Source organism: Hyperoodon ampullatus, assembly GCF_949752795.1.
Source record: "Hyperoodon ampullatus genome assembly, chromosome: 14".
NCBI lineage: Eukaryota > Metazoa > Chordata > Mammalia > Artiodactyla > Ziphiidae > Hyperoodon > Hyperoodon ampullatus.
In genome coordinates this window covers 74,595,436-74,614,068 of record NC_136927.1, presented here as the reverse complement: position 1 = coordinate 74,614,068, position 18,633 = coordinate 74,595,436, and the positions used below count along the sequence as shown (strand labels likewise).

Genomic DNA, 18,633 nt, shown 5'->3' with positions numbered 1-18,633 from the left:
ATAGAGGTAGAGATAGAGAATAGATAGAGAACATATAGAAAACAGAATGGCAGATTTAAGCCCTAATATATCAACAATTATGTTAAATGTAAATGGAATAAAAACACTAATTAAAAGACAGAGCCTAGCAGAGTGGAGTTTTTAAAAGCATGACCCAACTGTATGCTGTCTGTAAGAAACTCACTTCAAATATAATGATATATGCATATTGAAAGTAAAAGGATAAAAAAATATATATGGCAAACAGTAGTCAAAAGAAATCATAAGTGTCTATATTAATATCAAAGAAGGTAGACTTCAGAACAAAGGAAGTTCCCAGAGACATAGAGGGACATTATATAATAATGAAGGAGTCAATACACTAAAAGATTTAGCAATCTTAAATGTGTATATGCCAAGCAACAGAGCTACAAAATATGTGAAGGAAAAACTGATAGAACTGAAAAGAGAAATAGACAAATCTACATTTATAGAGACTTCAACACCCTTGACTCAATAATTGATAGAATAAGTAAACAGAGAATCAGCAAGGCTATAGAAGAACTTGACAATACCATCAAACAACAGAATCTAGTTGACGTTTATAGAACAGTCCACTCAGCAACAGCAAAATACACATTCTTTCAAGTGACTATAGAACATATAGAAAGATAGTTATGCTGGACTGTAATACAAACCTCAACAAAGTTAAAAGAACTGAAATTATACAAGGTTATGGTTCTTTGACCATAGTGGAATCAAATTAAAAATCAATAACAGAAAGATCATAGGAAAATCTCCAAACACTTAGAAGCTAAACACCTCACTTCTAAATAATCCATGGGTCAAAGAAGACATCTCAAGGGAAAATAAAAAATACATTGAACTGAATGATAATGAAAATACACCACATAAGATTTGTGAGACACAGCTAAACCAGTGCAGAGAAGGGGAATTTTTATCATTAAATGTATACATTTGAAAAGGTGAAAAAGATCTCAAATCAATAATCTAAGCTCCCACTTCAATGTCCTAGAAAAAGAAGAGTGAGAAGCGTGGTAAAAAGAAAGATAAGCCTAGAAATCAATGAAATTAAAAACAGAAAAACAACCTCCAAGCATTGGTTCTTTGAAAAGAGGATTAAATTTAAAAATCTCTAGTAAGACTGACAAAAAGAGAGGGAAAAGATGCAAGTTACCAAATGAATGAATCAGGAATGGATGAATGAATCAAGGATATCACTATAGAACCTGCAGACATCGAAAGGGAGTACTAGAAACTCTACATGCAAACATTTAACAATTTAGATGAAACAGACCAACTCCTCAGAAAATAAAAACTACCACAATGTACTCAGTATGAAGTAGATAATTCAAATAGCCCTATAACTATTAAGAAAAATAAATATAAAATTTTGCAAAAAAAAAAAAAAATCTATAGGCCTAGATGGTTTCACTGGGAAATAATACCAAACACTTAAACAAGAATTAACACCAATTCCATGCAATCTCTTCTAGAAAACAGAAGAGAAGGGAACAATTCCCAATTCATTTATGAGACTGGTATTATCCAGATACCAAAACCAGACAAAGGCAATAAAAAAAGAAAACTACAGACAATATCCCTCATGATTACAGATGTAAAAATCTTTAATAAAATATTAGCAAATAGAATTCAACAAAATATAAAAATAATTATACATCATGATCAAGTGGCATATTCCCCAGGGATACAAAGATGGTTCACTACTTGAATACCAATCACTGTAATCCATCATATTAATAGGCTAAAGAAGAAAAATCATTTGATCATATTAATTGATGCCCCCTCCCAAAGCATTTGATAAAATTCAACACTCATCCATGATAAAAACTCTCAGAAAAATAAAAATAGATGGAAACTTTCTCATTTTGAAAAGGAGCATTTACAAAACACCTACAGCTAACATTATAGTGAATAGTGAAAGATTGAATGCTTTCTCCCTGAGATTGTGAATCATGCAAGAATGTCGTTTCTCGGGCTTCCCCGGTGGCGCAGTGGTTGAGAGTCCGCCTGCTGGTGCGGGGGACGCGGGTTCGTGCCCCGGTCCGGGAGGATCCCACATGCCGCGGAGCGGCTGGGTCCGTGAGTCATGGCCGCTGAGCCTGCGCGTCCAGAGCCTGTGCTCCGCAACGGGAGAGGCCACAGCAGTGAGAGGCCCGCGTACCAAAAAAAAAAAAAAAAAAAAAAAGAATGTCGTTTCTCAAACTCTTAGTCAACCACAGTGCCTGAAGTTCTAGCCAGTGCAATGAGGCAAGAAAAGTAAATACAAGACATACAGATCTGAAAGGAAGAAATAAACCAGTTCTTGTTTGTAGATGGCATTATTGTCTATATAGAAGTCTGAAGGATTTGACAAAAAAAAAAAAAAACCCTCCTAGAACTAATTAATGAATTTAGCAAGATTTTAGGATATAAGATAAACATACAACATTCAGTTTTATTTCTGTATACTAGCAGTGAATATATGGATCCTGAAAAAAATAGAATACCATTTACATTGCTCAAAAATGCAGTACTTATGTGCAAATCTAACAAAACATGTATAGGACTTTTAGGCTGAAAACTATAAAATGCTGATCAAAGAAATCAAAGAAGATCTAAATAAATAGAGAGACATACCACGTTCATGGATTAGAAGAGCCAACAGAGTAAAGATGTCAATTATCTCCAAATCGATATGCAGGGTTAATTTTTGTAGATATAGATAATATTATTCTAAGAATTTACATAGAAATGCAAAGAAACTACATAGAAATGTAGTTACTACATAGAAATTACATAGAAACTACATAGAAATTACATAGAAATGCAAATGAAACAATTTTGAAAAAGAAGGATAAAGTGGGAGGAATCACTGTCCCTATTTTCAAGACTTATTATACAGTTACAGTCATTAAGACTGGTATTGGTAGGGGGATAGACAGATCAATGGAACAGAATAGGGAAACCAGAAACAGATCCACCAAATATGCCCAATTGATTTTTGACAAAAGTGCAAAAGCAATTCAATGGAATAAAGATAACTTCTTAAACAAGTGAAGCTGCAGCAATTGGTCAATGATAGGCCAAAAAAAAAAAAAAAAAAAAGAACCTCAATCTAAGCCTCATACCTGATATAAAAATTAACTCATGGACTTAAATATAAAACATAAAACTGTAAACTATCAAACTTCTAGAAAAAAATGTGAGAAAAATCTTCAGGATCTAAGGCTGTGCAAAGAGTTTGACACCAAAAGCGTGATCCAGAAAAGGGAAAATTTGATAAATTTGACTCCACCAAAATTACAAATGTTTGCTCTTTGAAAAGTCTGTTAAGAGGATGAAAAGTCAAGCTATAGACTGGGAGAAAATTTTTGCAGACAACGTATTTGTCAAAGGACTGGTATCTAGACTATATAAAGTACTCTCAAAACTCAACAGCAGAAAAAACAGTCCAATGAGAAAATGGGCAAACAACAGGAGGAAATAATTTCCCCCAAAGAGGATATACAGATGGCAAAGAAGCACGTGAAAAGATGTTAAACATCATTAGCCGTTAAGAAAATGCAGATTAAAACCACAGTGAGATATCTCTACACCCCTATCAGAATGGCTAAAATAAAAAATACCACCCCAATGCTGGCAAGGACGTGGGGAAACTGGCTCACTCATACATGGCTAACAGAAATGTAAAACAGTGCTAACACTCCAGAGCATCACTTGGCGGTTTCTTCAAAAACAAGGGTGCAACTACCATACAATCCAGGATTGTACTCCTGTGCATTTATCCAAGAGGAACAAAAGGACTCCTCCAGGCTCCAACCCACAGATGACTGACCCACCGTGGGAGAAAGTAAGAAAAACAATATCAACAGCAATAACTGCCAACAGACCTCTTGTCTAGTAGAGACCATTATTGTCATCACCCCCACTTTTTGGTTGAGAAAACTGAGGTTCAGAGGCAGTTGTCAAAGCCACGCAGCTAGTATGTGGCAGAGCCAGTACCTGAACCCACTTAGTACTAGTAAGTGATTTAATCTTCCAGTTGTCAGTATGGCCCTTTTCACGGGAAAGTAAGGAAGGGTTCAGCCAGTTGCCCCAGGCCACATAGCTGGCAAGTCAGGAGGTTTAAACCGGAGGCTACTCTGCCTTCTGGGCTGGAGTCCTGTTCCTTAGTTCTAGGGTCGAACTTTTCCTAACTTTCCCGGGTCTCTTTCGCCCAGTCCCAGGGGAGCAGGCACCACCCTTTTCCTCCGGGAGGCGCAGGGAGAGGGCGGGTCCCCAAGCGCAGTCCCCTCCCCAAACCCTCCCCCAGGCTATAAGCCGGAGCCGGGGGGCCAGGCGCGGGCAGTCCCGGACTGGCCCGCTCCGCGGGGCGATCGCTCAGATGGCGGCGCTGGCGACAGTGGCCAAGAAGGTGTGGAGCGCGCGGCGGCTGCTGGTGCTGCTGTTCGCGCCGCTCGCGCTGCTGACGGTGGTCTTCGCCCTCCCGCCCAAGGTAACGCCTCCTTTGCCTGTGGGCCCCCCCGTTCCGCACCCTGGGCGGCCGCGCAACAGGCAGGACCCTCTCCTCCCGAGCCTCTGAGGCGGAACAGCGCTGAGGTCCCAGTCTAGACAGATTTCACCAGACCCCCTCGACCGTCCCCCCTTTACCCTGCCTTGGACCGCTGTGAACACCTCTTGCCGCAGTTCCCCTTTTCCAGCTGCTCCTTGGAGCCTGGGTCCCACCTAGCCTTCTGGCTCTTCTCACTTCTACAGGAATGATTTCTTTTTATTGAGCTCTAACTATGTGCTTGGCGCTGTGTTGCACATTTCACTTGATAATCACAAGGAACACTTGATGAATGCCAAGCTGTGTAACCTGGGGCAAGTCATTTAACCTCTCTGAACTTCAGTTTACTCATTTGTAAACATGGGGGAAACGATAATGCCAATCCACTGGGTTGTGGTGAATATTAAATGAGGCAATCTATGTAAATCTCTTAGAACTGAGCCTGATACACAGTAAGTACCTAAGAACGCACAGGCTGGTCTTATTTCCACGCGCCTTATATGATGGGGACAGCCAAGATTTAATAAACGCTTACCGGGAGCAAGGTGCAGTGCTAAAATTTGCTTTATGTGCATCATCTTATTTAATCCAGACTGAAAGTGCCCCTCAGAGGGGGAGGATTATTTACCCCATTTTCCAGAGGAGAAAGCTGAGGCTTGGAGAGAAGTGACTTGCTCACAATCACACAGCAAGCAGCTGAGTGGGATTCAATCCCTGGCTTATCAGAATCCAGAACATGACCTGTTTCTAGAATCTCAAAGAAAGTAATCCCTAGAAGATCAAAGGCTGCAGATTGAGGTCAGGAGTGTCATGATAAAAGTCACCACCAATGGGAGCTGGAAGGAGATGGTACTGCAGGTCCCTGTTGGGTCCCTCACCTCTGCTCAGCCCATTTGCAGTATCATGCGAGGGCACTAGGCTCGTTAGACAAAGCTTCTACCTCCAGGAAGTTGTTTCACTATCCCTCAGTGAGATAGTAAATGTTCATAAAAGTAAAGAGAGTGTGTAACTTAGTGGCAGATTACCCAGCACCACCAGCAGAGACCAGGGGAGCTGGGAGAAGTGTTCAGAGTGGGATGCCTGGAGGAAGGAGCCCTCCTTGGGCCCAGGGCGTGAGGACGTGATATGAAGGACATGGTGTCAGGAGATCCAGGGCAAGTTCTTTGGTGTGGAATTATCCAAGCAATTAGACTTTCTTGACATGCAAGAGAAAAACAATGAATCCTGGTGTAAGGATTAGGTTGCTTATTCAAAAACTGGCCCACCCCAGACCACTTGCTGACTTCAGGACCTTGGACCAATCTCCTTTCTTCTTTGGGTCTCCCTTTCTTTGTCTATAAAATGGAGCGATCTCCTTGCTAGCTTCTGAGATTTGATGTGAGAGGCTGAGTAAGGAAGTTGCCTCGCTTTGTGAAGCATCACCGGTGGAAGGCTGGATGGGTCTGGGAGGTCCCAGGCGGAGCTCTGGGGAAGAAGTGATGAAACACAGAGTCTCTCTCCTCAGCAGGGGGTTCTGAAAGCTTCTGTCTGCTCTGCCCTCTAGCAAGATTTGTGAACCCAGGGGCAGGTCCAAGTGTTACGGGGCCTGAAGCATGTACTATTTAAGGGGCTCTCTTTAAGAAAAAGCATACAGATTTACAGATACAAAATTCAGTACAGGGTTTGGGAGTGGCTGTGAAGCTTAAACTTCATTAGCTTCACAGAGAATCCACTTCCATATGATCCCCAATGTGCACATGTAACAGCGAATGCCTGACCCTCTGCGATGGTGGTGAGCCTAATAAATAAAGTGTTTCACTGAGTGCTTCACTCTTCTTATGTGCGAGGCTCCATGCTAAGAGTTTCTCAGGCATTGTCCTATATAATGTCCACATAATCAGGGAGGCAGCTGCTGTTAGCGTCCCTATAGTACAGGTGAGGAAACAGAAGCTCAGTAGGGTTAGGTGACTTGCCCAAGGCCACACAGCCAGTACAAAGCCAGAATGCAGTGTCTGTACTTCTAACAGCTGCATTTTATACTCTTTCTTTCGTTATAATTGACTAAGAACCTCTCCTGTTTCCCTACAGATCCCTGGTGGGTACTCTTGGTGTGGCCCTAGATGTCACTACCTTTTAAAGTGGCTGATAAGCCAGGGCCTCCTCCCAGGAGGCAGGTCTGACTTCTTGGGAGATCTTAGCCTCCCTCAAAATCTCTGTCGGCACGCTCAAAGCCCCCTCCTCCATGTAATATGCATGTATTTATCATATTATATTATTATTATATCCTTGGATATTAATAACTGACATGCCTCTTAATGTACAATGTGAATAAAAGCATCCTTAGAGAATAATGAACAGAGAAAATTGCTGTTTTTATTGATCTGTGACATAAATTTAAAGCAAACAGAGTGGGTGTGCTCTGCACACATAGTTTCAAGACAATTCCTGTAATCGTAACCAGTTTTAATCCCGTGATAACCTCCCCAAACAAAGGCTGGCAGTCTAAAAAAACATTGTGCTTTCTGTGCAAATGAAGCTTCAAGGCAAGTGTCCTCCGTGTCCACCCCACCCCCAACATCAGATTGCTGCTTCTAAGCCTCCCTGACCTGGAAACTCTGGAGCCACCAATGCCGGTCATAGGGTACACCTGAGTTCCCCAAAACTTTTGCAAAATTGTAGGTATCGGGAAAGAAGTTTGAGATCCTTGGCACTGATCACTTGCCCCTCGCTGGGTTCTGTTTTTCCAGCTTGATAAGGTCTACAGGCCATTGCTGCTCTGATGTTCTAGAAGCTTGTGTGATCGAAAGGGTTGGTTCTCATACACCTGTCCCCTGGTGACTGGTGAGGGAGGCTGCAGGGAGGCTGGGGTTAATCTGAAGGGTAGAGCCAGGGGGTGGGGATGGCAGGGGATGGGAACAATTCTTACATTATGTCCTCCTGGCTTGGAACGCTGTCAGCAGGGGTGAAAAGGAGTGGGATGCCCTTCTGGAATGCAGTGGCTGCAATTTCCAGGGCCACTGGGGATCATGGCTCTTGCCATAAAGAGTGCCAGAGACTAAGGAAGTCAGGACACTGCCGGAGGGACCACCTCAAAGTTTTCCAAGAATGGGCATCTTGGGAGGTGGATATTAGAGGACCAGCCTTGGGCAGCTAGAGGGGACGGATGAGACTATTAAATCAGGCTTGCAAATCTGCACCAGTCCCATGTGTTTGCAGAGAAATCTTGCCTCCTTTCCCTTCTTACACCCACTGAAAGCAAATTTAGCTGGACTGACCATCTGGCCAAGATGAGTTCTTACAGTGGGTACTCATAGGTGACTCTTTCTAAGGATGCTTTGAGGAGGAGGAGTTTGGGGGAGGGGGTGCTCTGGGCAGGACTGCTGCAGAGTGTTCTACAGGCTGTGCACTGCACAAGGAGACCTGAGGAGGCAAAATGAGACTGAACCAACCTGCACTCCACACGCCAAGCTGTGTACTCTGGTGCAGTGCTGGATCCACCTGAGGAAGAGCCCCTTTTCCCAGTTTGCACAAAGGCGTCAAGTCTGGCTAGCAGCACACTTGTTCTGGGGCGGTAGTACATCTGTGAAGTCAGAGGCCCACTTGTTTTTGCATATGCCTAATTCTTGGGTGGGGGAAATTCAGTTGGGTGACCAGGAAAATGGTTATTTCATTCCCAGTTTTGAGTCTTTTGAATCAGAACTGGATTCTCATTCCACATCATTGCTCTGTGACCTTGGGCAAGTCATTTGGCTTCCCTGGGCCTCAGTTTCTTCATTGATACCATGCCCATAACATCACCTTCCTCCCTGGTTATTATTTGGGCCCAATGAAATCGTATATTATACTTGCACCATAACTTTTACTTTTTTATTCAACACTCAAGGTATGTTTTAACTCTCCTATTTTGCAGATGAGGAAACTGAGACTCAGAAGTAAGATGATCAAAATAGCATGGGCCTTGGAGCTGGGAAGACCTGGGTTTGGGTCTTGGTTCTGAAACTGTGAGTCAGGGAGCTTGGGTTGGAGATTTCACATTTCTGAGCCTCGGTTTCCTCACATGTGAAGTGGGGAGAACTCACATGCTTCCCAAAGGGCTACTATGGGACTTAATTAAGAGAAGATACAGAAATAGTCCAGTGCCATGTCAAACGTGGTGGGAGTTTATAATAATAATAATTTGCTAAAATTTTTTTCCACTTGCCCCACACTGTTTTACATTCCTTTCACATTTTAGTTCATTTACTCTTCACATCAGCCTTAAGAAGTAGGAATAATGATTATCCCCATTTTTACAGATGAGGAAAGTGAGGCCCAGAGAAGGAAGGAAGTTGCCTGAAGCCTCACAGTGAGCTGTGAGTGGCAGGGTGGGGGTGAGTGCCTCCATCTCTCTCTTCTTGTCCAGTGATTCCCCCATCTCAGGCTTCCAGTCATCACTGTTTTATTCTATCGACATTTCAATTAATCTCTGAAGCCTAACTTCTAGATTAGGGATGCGGGGAAGCAGAGGTCAAGCTCCCTTATTTCCGTTCAGATTATAGTAAGCCCTCAAGAAAGGATAGGAACAGCTAATATTTATTGATTATTTACTAGAAGCTCAGGCCCCCTCTCTCCCTCTGCACTAGCCACACTGGCCTTCTTGGTGTTCCTTAAATATCCCAAGATTGCTCTCACTCCAGGGCCTTTGCACTTACTGTTCCCTCTGTCTGAACTGCTCTTCCCCCCAGGTGTCTGCAAGCCTTGCTCCCTCACTTCATTCATCTTAGTTCAAAGATGAACCTCCTCAAAGGCCTTCCCTGGCCACCCTATCTAACATAGAATACAAAAAAATCCTTTACACTTTCTTCTCTGCCTTATCTTACTTCATGGTCTTCATCACTATCTGCCAATATATTATGTATTTAAGGAATGGGCAAGTCAGAGTAAGCAGACTTAGGACTGGCTAGTTCAAATAATTTCAGTGGGCTCTGGCACATAGATATTGTCCCTAGTTCTTTGGTTCCTGCCCCTGGATGATTACGGCAGGCAGATAGTGGCCTGCAGTGAGAGAGCCCAATAAAGGAGGTGGTTGGGGGTGTAGGCTCTGGATTGGCTGGTTTACATTTGAAAAACTGATGCACAGGTGAGTTGTTTACTATCTGTAGGAATTAGCCCTGGGAGAGGCAGACACTCCAGGTTTAGCAAGGTCCCAAGATGCCAGAGCATCAAATTCAGAAACTTGAAAACATGGTTGTTACAATCTCCCATACTCTTCTCTTCTCTCACTATGGTCCAGCCTCATAGGCCTTCTTTTGGTTCTTTAAACCTGCCAAGCTTGTTGCTGCCTCAGGGCCTTTGCACTCGCTGTTTGTTCTCTGCCTGGGATGCTCTTGCCCCTGATCTTCCACAGCTGGATCTGTCTGTCATTTGGGTCTTAGCTCCAAAGGCACTTCCTCCAAGGAGTCCTCCTTGATTACCTTTTCTCAAGAACACTTACTCTCCTCACCGTACAAAGCACTCTCTAAAACAACTTCCTATTTTATTTCCTTCATGGCATTCATCCCAATCTGAAGTGTTCATTATCTGTTCACTGTCTGCCTCCGCCACTAGGCTGTGAGTGATGTAAGGGCAAGACCCGTGTCTGTCTTGTTCCCTGCAGCATCCCAGTGCCTAGGACAGTGTCTGACATGTAGTAGGTACTTGTTAAACTACTGAATGAATGAATTTGCATTTGAACTCAGGTATCTCTGATTTCAGAAGACATGCACTTTCTAAAACCCCAGACTGCTACTAATTTGTGGAAGATTTGAGCTGGATTCGGTGTTTCCAGCCCTTTCGTTTTTCAGTTGGGAAGACTGAGGCCCAGAGGGCACATGGAGGGATTCTCCCAGCCCCTCCAAGCCAGGTGGTCCCAGACCCTCATCTGTGCCCCCTCCATGCTCTCCCGCCAGGTTTCACCCGTTGCCCACACAGACCCCTTGGCCTCGGAAACGTTCCTCTGAGGTCCAGCCAACTTTCCACTTTCCTGGAGCTCCTGCCAGGTGTGTAAACAGGCCAGTGCGATTCCTGGTGATGCGGCGGGGAGCAAGATCGTGTTTCCTGACCTAACTCGGCAGGACAATGCCCTCTGGACTGATGAGCAGGATTTCAGACACCCTCAGACCTTGAAGACACAAAGTCAGCATCCTAGCTAGGCTGGACCTGGCCAGGGCCTGGAACCAGTGGCACAGGTGTGCCCGAACTGCTCTCTCCAGTGGAGATGCACCAGGGACAAGAGAGATACACAAGGCCACGCCATCTCTGGCAAGCCTCCATTTCCTCATCTCAAAAATGGGCATAATGAAACCCACCTGCTTGGAAGACTTGACAGTGCCTGACGCATAGTAGGTACTTGATAAAGAATTGCGGCTCTTTCTATTATCTGCAAAATAGGGGTACCAGGCTCTCAGCTTTATGTACTTGTCCCTGAAATTCATAGGGGGAGGGGCAGCCAATGGGAAGGAGCCTGTGCTGGGTGTGGGGGCGGAGGAAGGCAGGAGGACTGATACACAGGACAGAGGAGTGATCCCCAGTCCGATAAAGACATTGGAAAAGGTCTGGGGAGGCCGGCATGCCCCTCCTGGCCAGCCCAGTGGTTCCCCTGCCCAGTTCCTTTTGCTGTACTCTCCTGCGGGGTCCATTCTCAGTCTGGGCTGAGAGAGGGATTTGATTTCAGCCGCATTAAGCTCTCCTACGGGAATGTGCTGGTCCCTGGGAGGCTCAGGAAGTGAATTCAAGTTTGTTGATGTCCTGGGCCACATGCCTTATTCCTACTCTCTCCTCTGTCCCCCAAGAGGCCTCCTAAGAGCCATAGTCAATACCTCTCTAGCATTTATGAAGTGCCGGGCATGGTTCAAAGCACTCAGGATATGCTTGCTAGCTCGTTTATGCTCTCCCTGGCACTGTGGCGCAGGTGCTTCTATTATCCACATTCATAGATGAGGAAACCGAGTCACAGAATGGTTCAGTCACTTGCCCAAGCTCCCACGTTTTGGATGTGGCAGAGCTGGGATTCTGACTCTGGCATTCAAGCCCCAGAGTCTATGCTTTTAGCCGCTGTGTGATGCAAGGGTGATGGACCCATTTTACAAATGAGAAGGCTGAGGCTTAGAGAGGTGAAGTCACCTGCCACCTCACGGCCATTGAATGAGTAGCGAGGCTGCCAATCGAGCCTACGTCTGCCTTGTTAAAAGCCCACACTCCTTCATGGTTCAGTGGAGGCAACGGGGAAAGGAGTGATTGTGCTGGGTGTGGTGGGGGACATTAAGAAAGGCTTCGCAGAGGAGAGACCTGTCATTCTGACACTGGAGTGGGAGTTTGGAGGTCTCAGAGGGGCCTGAATATAGGAACTAACGTGGCTGGTCAAACATGATAGGTAGGATCTTGGATTTGGGTGCTTGGGTTCAAATCCTGGCTTTTTAATATGCTGTGTGACCTTGGGCCAGTTACTTAACTTCTCTGTGCTCAGTGTCCTCATCCGTGAATGGGTGTGATAATAATTAATGATGCCTGTAAAGGGCTCAACAGATGTTGCCTGCCTTCATGGATAAATCACTGCCTGTGTCCTGGGCTCTGGGAAATCCTTTAAATCAGGGTTCTTAAGCCTTTTGCTCCCCAGGAGACATTTGGCAGTGCCTGGAGACATTTTTGATTGTCACAGCTGGAAGGAGCTGCTACCGGCATCTAGGGATGCTGCTAAACATCCTACAGTACACAGGATGGCCCCCACAACAAAGAATTCTCAGGCCCCAGATGTTAGTGGTGCTGAGGTTGAGAACCTCTGCCTTCACTGCTTTAGTTTGTTTCATCCCCCAGCAGGCTGTGAGGCAGGCACAGTCAAGTCCAATTTTCTGTCAGGGACACTGTGTCCCAGAGAGGGGAAGTGCTTGCCTGTGGACACACAGCCTGGCCACAGAAGGCCTCCCAGGGTGGAGGGGATTTGGAAATGGAGGGCGTTCCAGGCAAGACAAAACACCCCCTTGGCCCTCCAGCCCCGCTCCGGGCTCTGCTGCATGGAGCTGACCCGTTCCCTCTGCCCTCTGGGCTGTCAGCGGGCGGGAACAGCCTCCTTTCCCTTGGCTGGGAGAAATAACAAGAGAGGCCCTTGTTTGCTGCCACCCACAGCCCGGATTGTCCCCTCGATTTCACATGCCGCTTGCACCTTACTCTCATGACAATCCACTTTGCTGGCTGGCTTGGGAGGCCTGGAGAGTGGGAGAAGGAAGGAAACGTCTTCCTGCTCCTTTTAGCCATTTCCTGCCCCTGTCTGGAGCCCCCTTGGATTTCTCTGGAAAGGGCTGGGACTCAGCAAAACTTCTCCTGGTGCCCGAGCAGGGCATTTTACAGCACAGAGTCCAAAAAACAGAAGTGTAGGCAGTTTCCTTAGACATGAGTCCTGGGAACGTGGTCTGCTGTGCCGACATCTCGGACTAGAATGTGGGGTCTCCAGGCCTGGGGGAGCTGGCAGAGGCCTGATGCAGGGCCCTGCCTGCGACCCAGCTCCCACCTCTTGTTGGGGAAACTGAGGCTGTCCTGAGAGGCTCTTCCTACCTCCACTAAACTGGCCATCTACCTGGGAGACCTGGCTTCCTTTCCTGCTCCTGATCTTCTGCACGATCTGGACCTCCTTCAGACCTTGGCTTTCCTCCTCTGGACAAGGGGTCTGCCCAGAATCACTGGGCTGGTTTGTCCCCCAGAATCGCTTTCTGAGGGGGAGAGGGCAACATCATGAGAGTATGAACTCTAACACCAGATTTCCTGGACTCCAGGATAGCTCCCCCACTTCCTGGCTGTGTGACCTTGGGCAAGTTACTTAGCCTCTCTGTGCCTCAGTTTCCTCCTCTGTGAAATGAGGTGCACTAATGGGACCTACCTCAGAGGGGTGTTGTGAAGATTGGTTCAGATACCTAAAATACTCTGGGCTGCTCCTGATCATAAGAGGTATTAGGTAAATGTCTGTTGTTACTATGGTTGGCAGTAGTAGTATTGTTATTTGCATTACAAATGAGCCCGTGGATCCCGTGGAAGTGCTTTATAGGGGATGAGACTTTCTTCTGCATCCTACTGGCTTCTTCCCTTTACTGTGTAGGTTCTTGGGTTCTCTGAGCCTCCATTTCCTCCACTGTATATGGAGTAAAGCTCATCTCCTAGGAGCTGCTGGGAAAATTAAATGAGATAGTGCTTATTCAGAGAAAAATCCCAGTGAAAGTTCCCTTTCCATTCTTTTTTTTTTTTTAATTTATTTAATTTTTGGCTGCGTTGAGTCTTCGTTGCTGCACACAGGCTTTCTCTAGTTGTGGCGAGTAGGGGCTACTCTTTGTTGCGGCGCACAGGCTGCTCTTTGCGGTGGCTTCTCTTTGTTGTTGTGCACGGGCTCTAGGCGCACGGGCTTCAGTAGTTGTGGCACGTGAGCTCAGTAGTTGTGGCTCATGGGCTCTAGAGCACAGGCTCAGTAGTTGTGGCGCACGGGCTTAGTTGCTCCGTGGCATGTGGGATCTTCCTGGACTGGGGCTCGAACCTGTGTGCCCTGCATTGGCAGGCGGATTCCCAACCACTGCGCCACCAGGGAAGCCCTCCCTTGCCATTCTTATTCTTGCCCTGAAGCCCAGAGCCCCAAAGGCCTAAGAAGTGAGGGATTGTGGGCAGTGGAGGGTCATTGTCAAGAGGGGCTTGGAAACTCCACAGGTCAGGCCTTAACAGCAGGAGTCAGCTTTCCCATCCCCCACTGCATCAGCTCCCAGGATGCCTGGGGCAGGGCCAGCTGGACCAGAGTGGAGGTGGGATGATGGTAAACGGTAGAGAATTGAAAATGTCAGGGGCAGGGAAGACCTCAGTGCCCAGGAGAAGTTAGGCTAAGTGGTGGGCACACAGGATGCAGCCTCAGATGATCCAGGATGGATCCCTGCCAAGAACTTGCTCTGTGGGGGGAAGTAAGACACTTCCCTTGCCAGCCTCAGTTTCCTCATCTGTCTCATGCACCCGCTTGCCTCATGGGGCTGTGGGGAGGAGCCAGGGAAACCAAGCACTTTGTAAACAGTGAAGTACCCTGCAAATAGTAAAGTACAAATAGGGATCCTGCCCATCTTGTTCACTAATATACCCCTAGCACTTGGCAAACAGGGTGCTTAATAAATATGTCCAGAATGAATACGGAATCAAAACAATATTTCTTTAGTGTTTCCTGTGTGCCAGACACTGTCCATAAGTGATTATTACATTTAGTTTAAAAGTATTAATTGAGCACCTACTACATGCCAGCTACTATTCTAGACAAACATGGCAATGAACCAAATAGTCACAAATCCTTATACTTAAGGAGCTGACATTTTAGAGGGGTAAACATTAGAAACAAGCAAACAAAAAAAAGCAAGCAGATAAATAAGTAAGATCTATAGTATGTCAGATGTTGATAAGTGCTATGGAGAATAAAAACAGAGAAGGCAGGGAGCCTGGAATGGAGGTAAGGGCAATTTTAGAGTCAGGAAGATTTCGAGAAGGGAACATTTGAACAAATACCTGAAGGAGATGACATTGGAGCAAAGACTTGAAGGAGGTGAAGGAAGGAGCCCTGAGCGCTTATAGAGGAAGAGCATTCCAGGTGAGGGGACAGCAAGTCAAAGGTCCTGAGGTGGGAGCATGGAGAGTGTTCAAGAAATATCAAATGGTCTTCCTGGGTCCTCGTGACAGCCCTTCCAGGAGACTGACCCCTGAACTCCTGATCATAGGGAAACTAAGTTGAAGACCTTAGATGGGATTTAAAGGCAGATCCCACCATAATGCCTTCAGGCTGGATTTTACTTCAAGCAGAGAAAGGCTTCCTTCCCACACCAGGCCTCCAAAGGTGCGGGACAGGCTGTCAGGAGAAGCGAGAGGTGGAGAAGCCCTGAGCCGGCTTTTAAGCACACCCGCCACCCATGTTGGGAACTGAAGGGCCCTTTGCACAGATGGGGAGACTGAGGCCCACAGAGAAGAAGAAGCTGCCCTTCAAGGTCACACAGGCAGTTGGCCTCTTTTTCAGAAGAACATGTTCTGTCCTCCTCTGGCTGAGCCAGGCCGCTGGGGACTCCTGGGTCCCATGCAGCTGCCACCCTGCCCCCAGCTGCCTGTCTGGCTCATGAATGATTAGCGAGGCCTGGGCGGCAGTGGGGTGTGAGCTGCCCCAAGAACGCTTTTAATGAATGGCTCGAAGAACTTTAACTTGTGACAACACCTGCTAATAAGTCCAGGGGTGTAACACAGTCCGTTCCAGAGGAAGGCGCAGGAGGATAGAGTGGCTGCCTCAGAGGTCTCCTGGGACAAGTCACCCCCTCCACTTCCTCCTCTTTCCCCCATTGAGTCTTGAGCCCAAATAGGCACAGGTGGCTCCTAACTGCTTTCTCAGAAGAGAGGGTAGGAGGGAGCCCTGCCTGGAAATCAGAGACTAGACATCTGCGCCGTCTCAACTATTTCCCTCTGGGTCACCCTGGGCTAGTTTCGGTCTTAACACTCCATGCCTGTCTCCTCCTCCAGAAGGTGGGCACTAAGATCAGCCGGGCTTATTTTCAAGACTGAACAGATCCAGAGAGGATGTGAAAGGGCCTGTCAAGTGTGTTTCTGTTGAATATCTGTCCTTCCATTTCCAGAAACTACCAGAGTGTGGGAGGAACAAAAGTCACAATAAGTGTAAAAGGCTTAGCTCAGCACCTGTACACAGTGAGTCTCAGTAAATGCTGGCTGTTACCATCACTACTGTTACTCTCCTTGCTGAACCCAGGCCCAGGGCCCAGAGGATAAGGACCACGGCCCTGAGCTCGGACCACTATGCTGAAATCATGGCTTCATCCCTTACTAGAGATGCACACATGGATGAAGAAGTTGCTGGACCTCTGTGTGCCTCCAGTTTCTCATTTCTAAACAGGGCTGTGAGACGAGCAGGTGAGCTAATGCAGGCAAGGCTTGGTGCCTGGTCATAGTAGTAAGCCCTCAATGGACGGTAGCTTTATTATTCTCACCCGTCATTCACACTGAGGCAGTGTGAACTTGGGCCAGTCACTCAAGCTCTCTGAGCCACATGTAAACTGGGAACAGCGGTCGTAGCTGCCTCGTGGGGCTGTGGGTAGAGTTGAATGAGGGAATCCACGAACCATGCCTGGCACATAGTAAGTGCTCAATGTGGGCAGCCATCTTGAATAACAGTGCTGCTGCTCTGAGACCATGAGGGACAGCCGCTCGGGAGACCATGGAGAGAGATGCTGCCAGCGCTGCAGGGCTTCTAAAGAAAGGCCACATCCATCCATGTTCTCTTTGATCTCCTTCCCAGCTCTCTCAGGATGGCGTAATAAGCGTCCTGATTTACAGATGAGAACGCAGAGCCTCAAAAAGGCCACCGGTCCTTCCAAAGCTTGAAGCTTGTAAGTGGTAGACCAGGATTTGCACCAGCAACTCTGTGGCTCCTAGTGGCCTTGCACCCAGAGCCTCAGTTGGCCTTACTTAACTCCCTTTTTGCAAGTGGAGGCTCATGCCTCCGTGCTTCTTGGCCTCAGCGGAGAGGGTTTCTCCTGGGTTGTCTCGTCTTGCTGGGTCCTTTGCCTGGGCCTGTGGTGTGTGCTCCAAACTCCTTTCCTTTTGGGGTCAATATCTACCTAGCATCATTGCCTTCATCCCCACATGGCAGACTAGAAGTGCTTTAGGGATCACTGAGTTGAAACTTCTGATAGAAAGAGGGCAAGAAATGTGCAAAAGTAACAGATTCCATCAGTAGGAGGTAACATTTTATATGTATTCCTTACTCTACCAGCACTCTGCTCCCAGCACTCAACCTACGTTCAGTTTATTTAAGCCCCATAGCAATAACTCTGTGAGGTTGAAATTCTTATCATCATTATCATCATCCCCATTTTACAGATGAGAAAACTGAGGCACGGAGTTAGGTCACTTTTCTAGGAAGCGGTAGAGGCAGGATTCGAGCCCAGGCACCCTGGCACTGAAAGCCAAGCTCGTGACTCAGGCTCCTCTGCTTCTTGGCATCAGGTCCCGATTTCAGCCCCCGTCTCCTAGCTCCCTGTCCACTGCTCTTTCTGCTGATCCCAACAGCTCCAGCTTCTCGGGAACTGGTCATTTTCCAGGTGCTGTACCACTGTGACTCTGAGATGCCATCGTGCCTGGGTTATCTGTGAGCAAACTGAGCTCCGAGCCTGCCCAAGGCCACTCACACCAGTCATGGATGCCTGAGCCACCGTGTTTCAAGCCCTGAGTGGCCCCAGGGGTTTTGACCACTGTGTAGGCCCAGTCTTGGGCTGGGGGTGATGAGAGGATACTGAGAGGTTTAAGGCATGGCTTTGGCCTTTCTAGAGTTCAGTGTTCAGGGCTTCCCACAGCCCTGGCCCTGGGCACTCCTGGGGAATGGGCCTCTAGTGGGCAGCAGGAGGGCACCACTGTGGGCAGCTGGCCCTGGTCCTGCTCCCTGAAGGGCCTGGCATGGAGCCTCCAGTGCCTGCTGAGAGCCTGGTCACAGCCCAGTGCCTTGACAAAAACTCAACCCAGCAGGGAGATGGGGCACAGGAGGGAAGGTGGTGGTGGATGCAGTTTCCGGACAGCTCCTGCCCTGGGCTCGGAGAACACACCATTTCTCTTTCTTTCTTTTCCTGAGTGAGGGGGGCAGACTTAGGGGCAATGGGGGAGACGCTGCCGTGTGTCTGCCTGGAAATCATTCCCCAGCTCAAAAATTAACCGCCTGACATGGCACTTTCTTCTTTCTCCCCTGTCACCTCTGCGTGTTTTGCCTGCAGACTTTAATCCCCGTGGTTATGGACTGGCTGAGCCTGAGAAGCTGGGATTTCTTTGGTGGGGGGATTATAAGGCTTCCTGTAAGAAATGTCTGGGCTGGGTTGGCATGGATCAGGCTGGTCAGGGACTAAGGGGACCCCTGGCCCAATTCTTGCTCCCAGCCAGGGTCAGGACTAGGGAGAGCCAGGCGAGACACCCCGGGAACAAAGTTTAAGGAGGGACTCCCTGTCAGGGTCACGCACCTGCCTCACCCAGGTCCCAACCCAGCTCCCAACTCCTGCTGTCTGATAAACCTCAGGGCACAATGGTCTTTCCATGAAACC

At 47.3% G+C, this 18,633-nt stretch overlaps 1 protein-coding gene across 2 annotated transcripts in view; it reads left to right on the top strand.

Moving 5' to 3' along the window:
- Positions 1-4,387: 4,387 nt before the first annotated feature.
- Positions 4,388-18,633, top strand: part of SLC13A3 (solute carrier family 13 member 3) — a gene marked incomplete at both ends in the record, with an annotated part of 76,187 nt that continues 61,941 nt past the window's right edge. For both annotated transcript variants that reach the window (XM_079718286.1, XM_079718285.1), the window contains one exon: positions 4,388-4,498. In XM_079718286.1, the coding sequence (XP_079574412.1) occupies positions 4,388-4,498 (111 nt within the window). The remainder of the gene's footprint in view (positions 4,499-18,633) is intronic.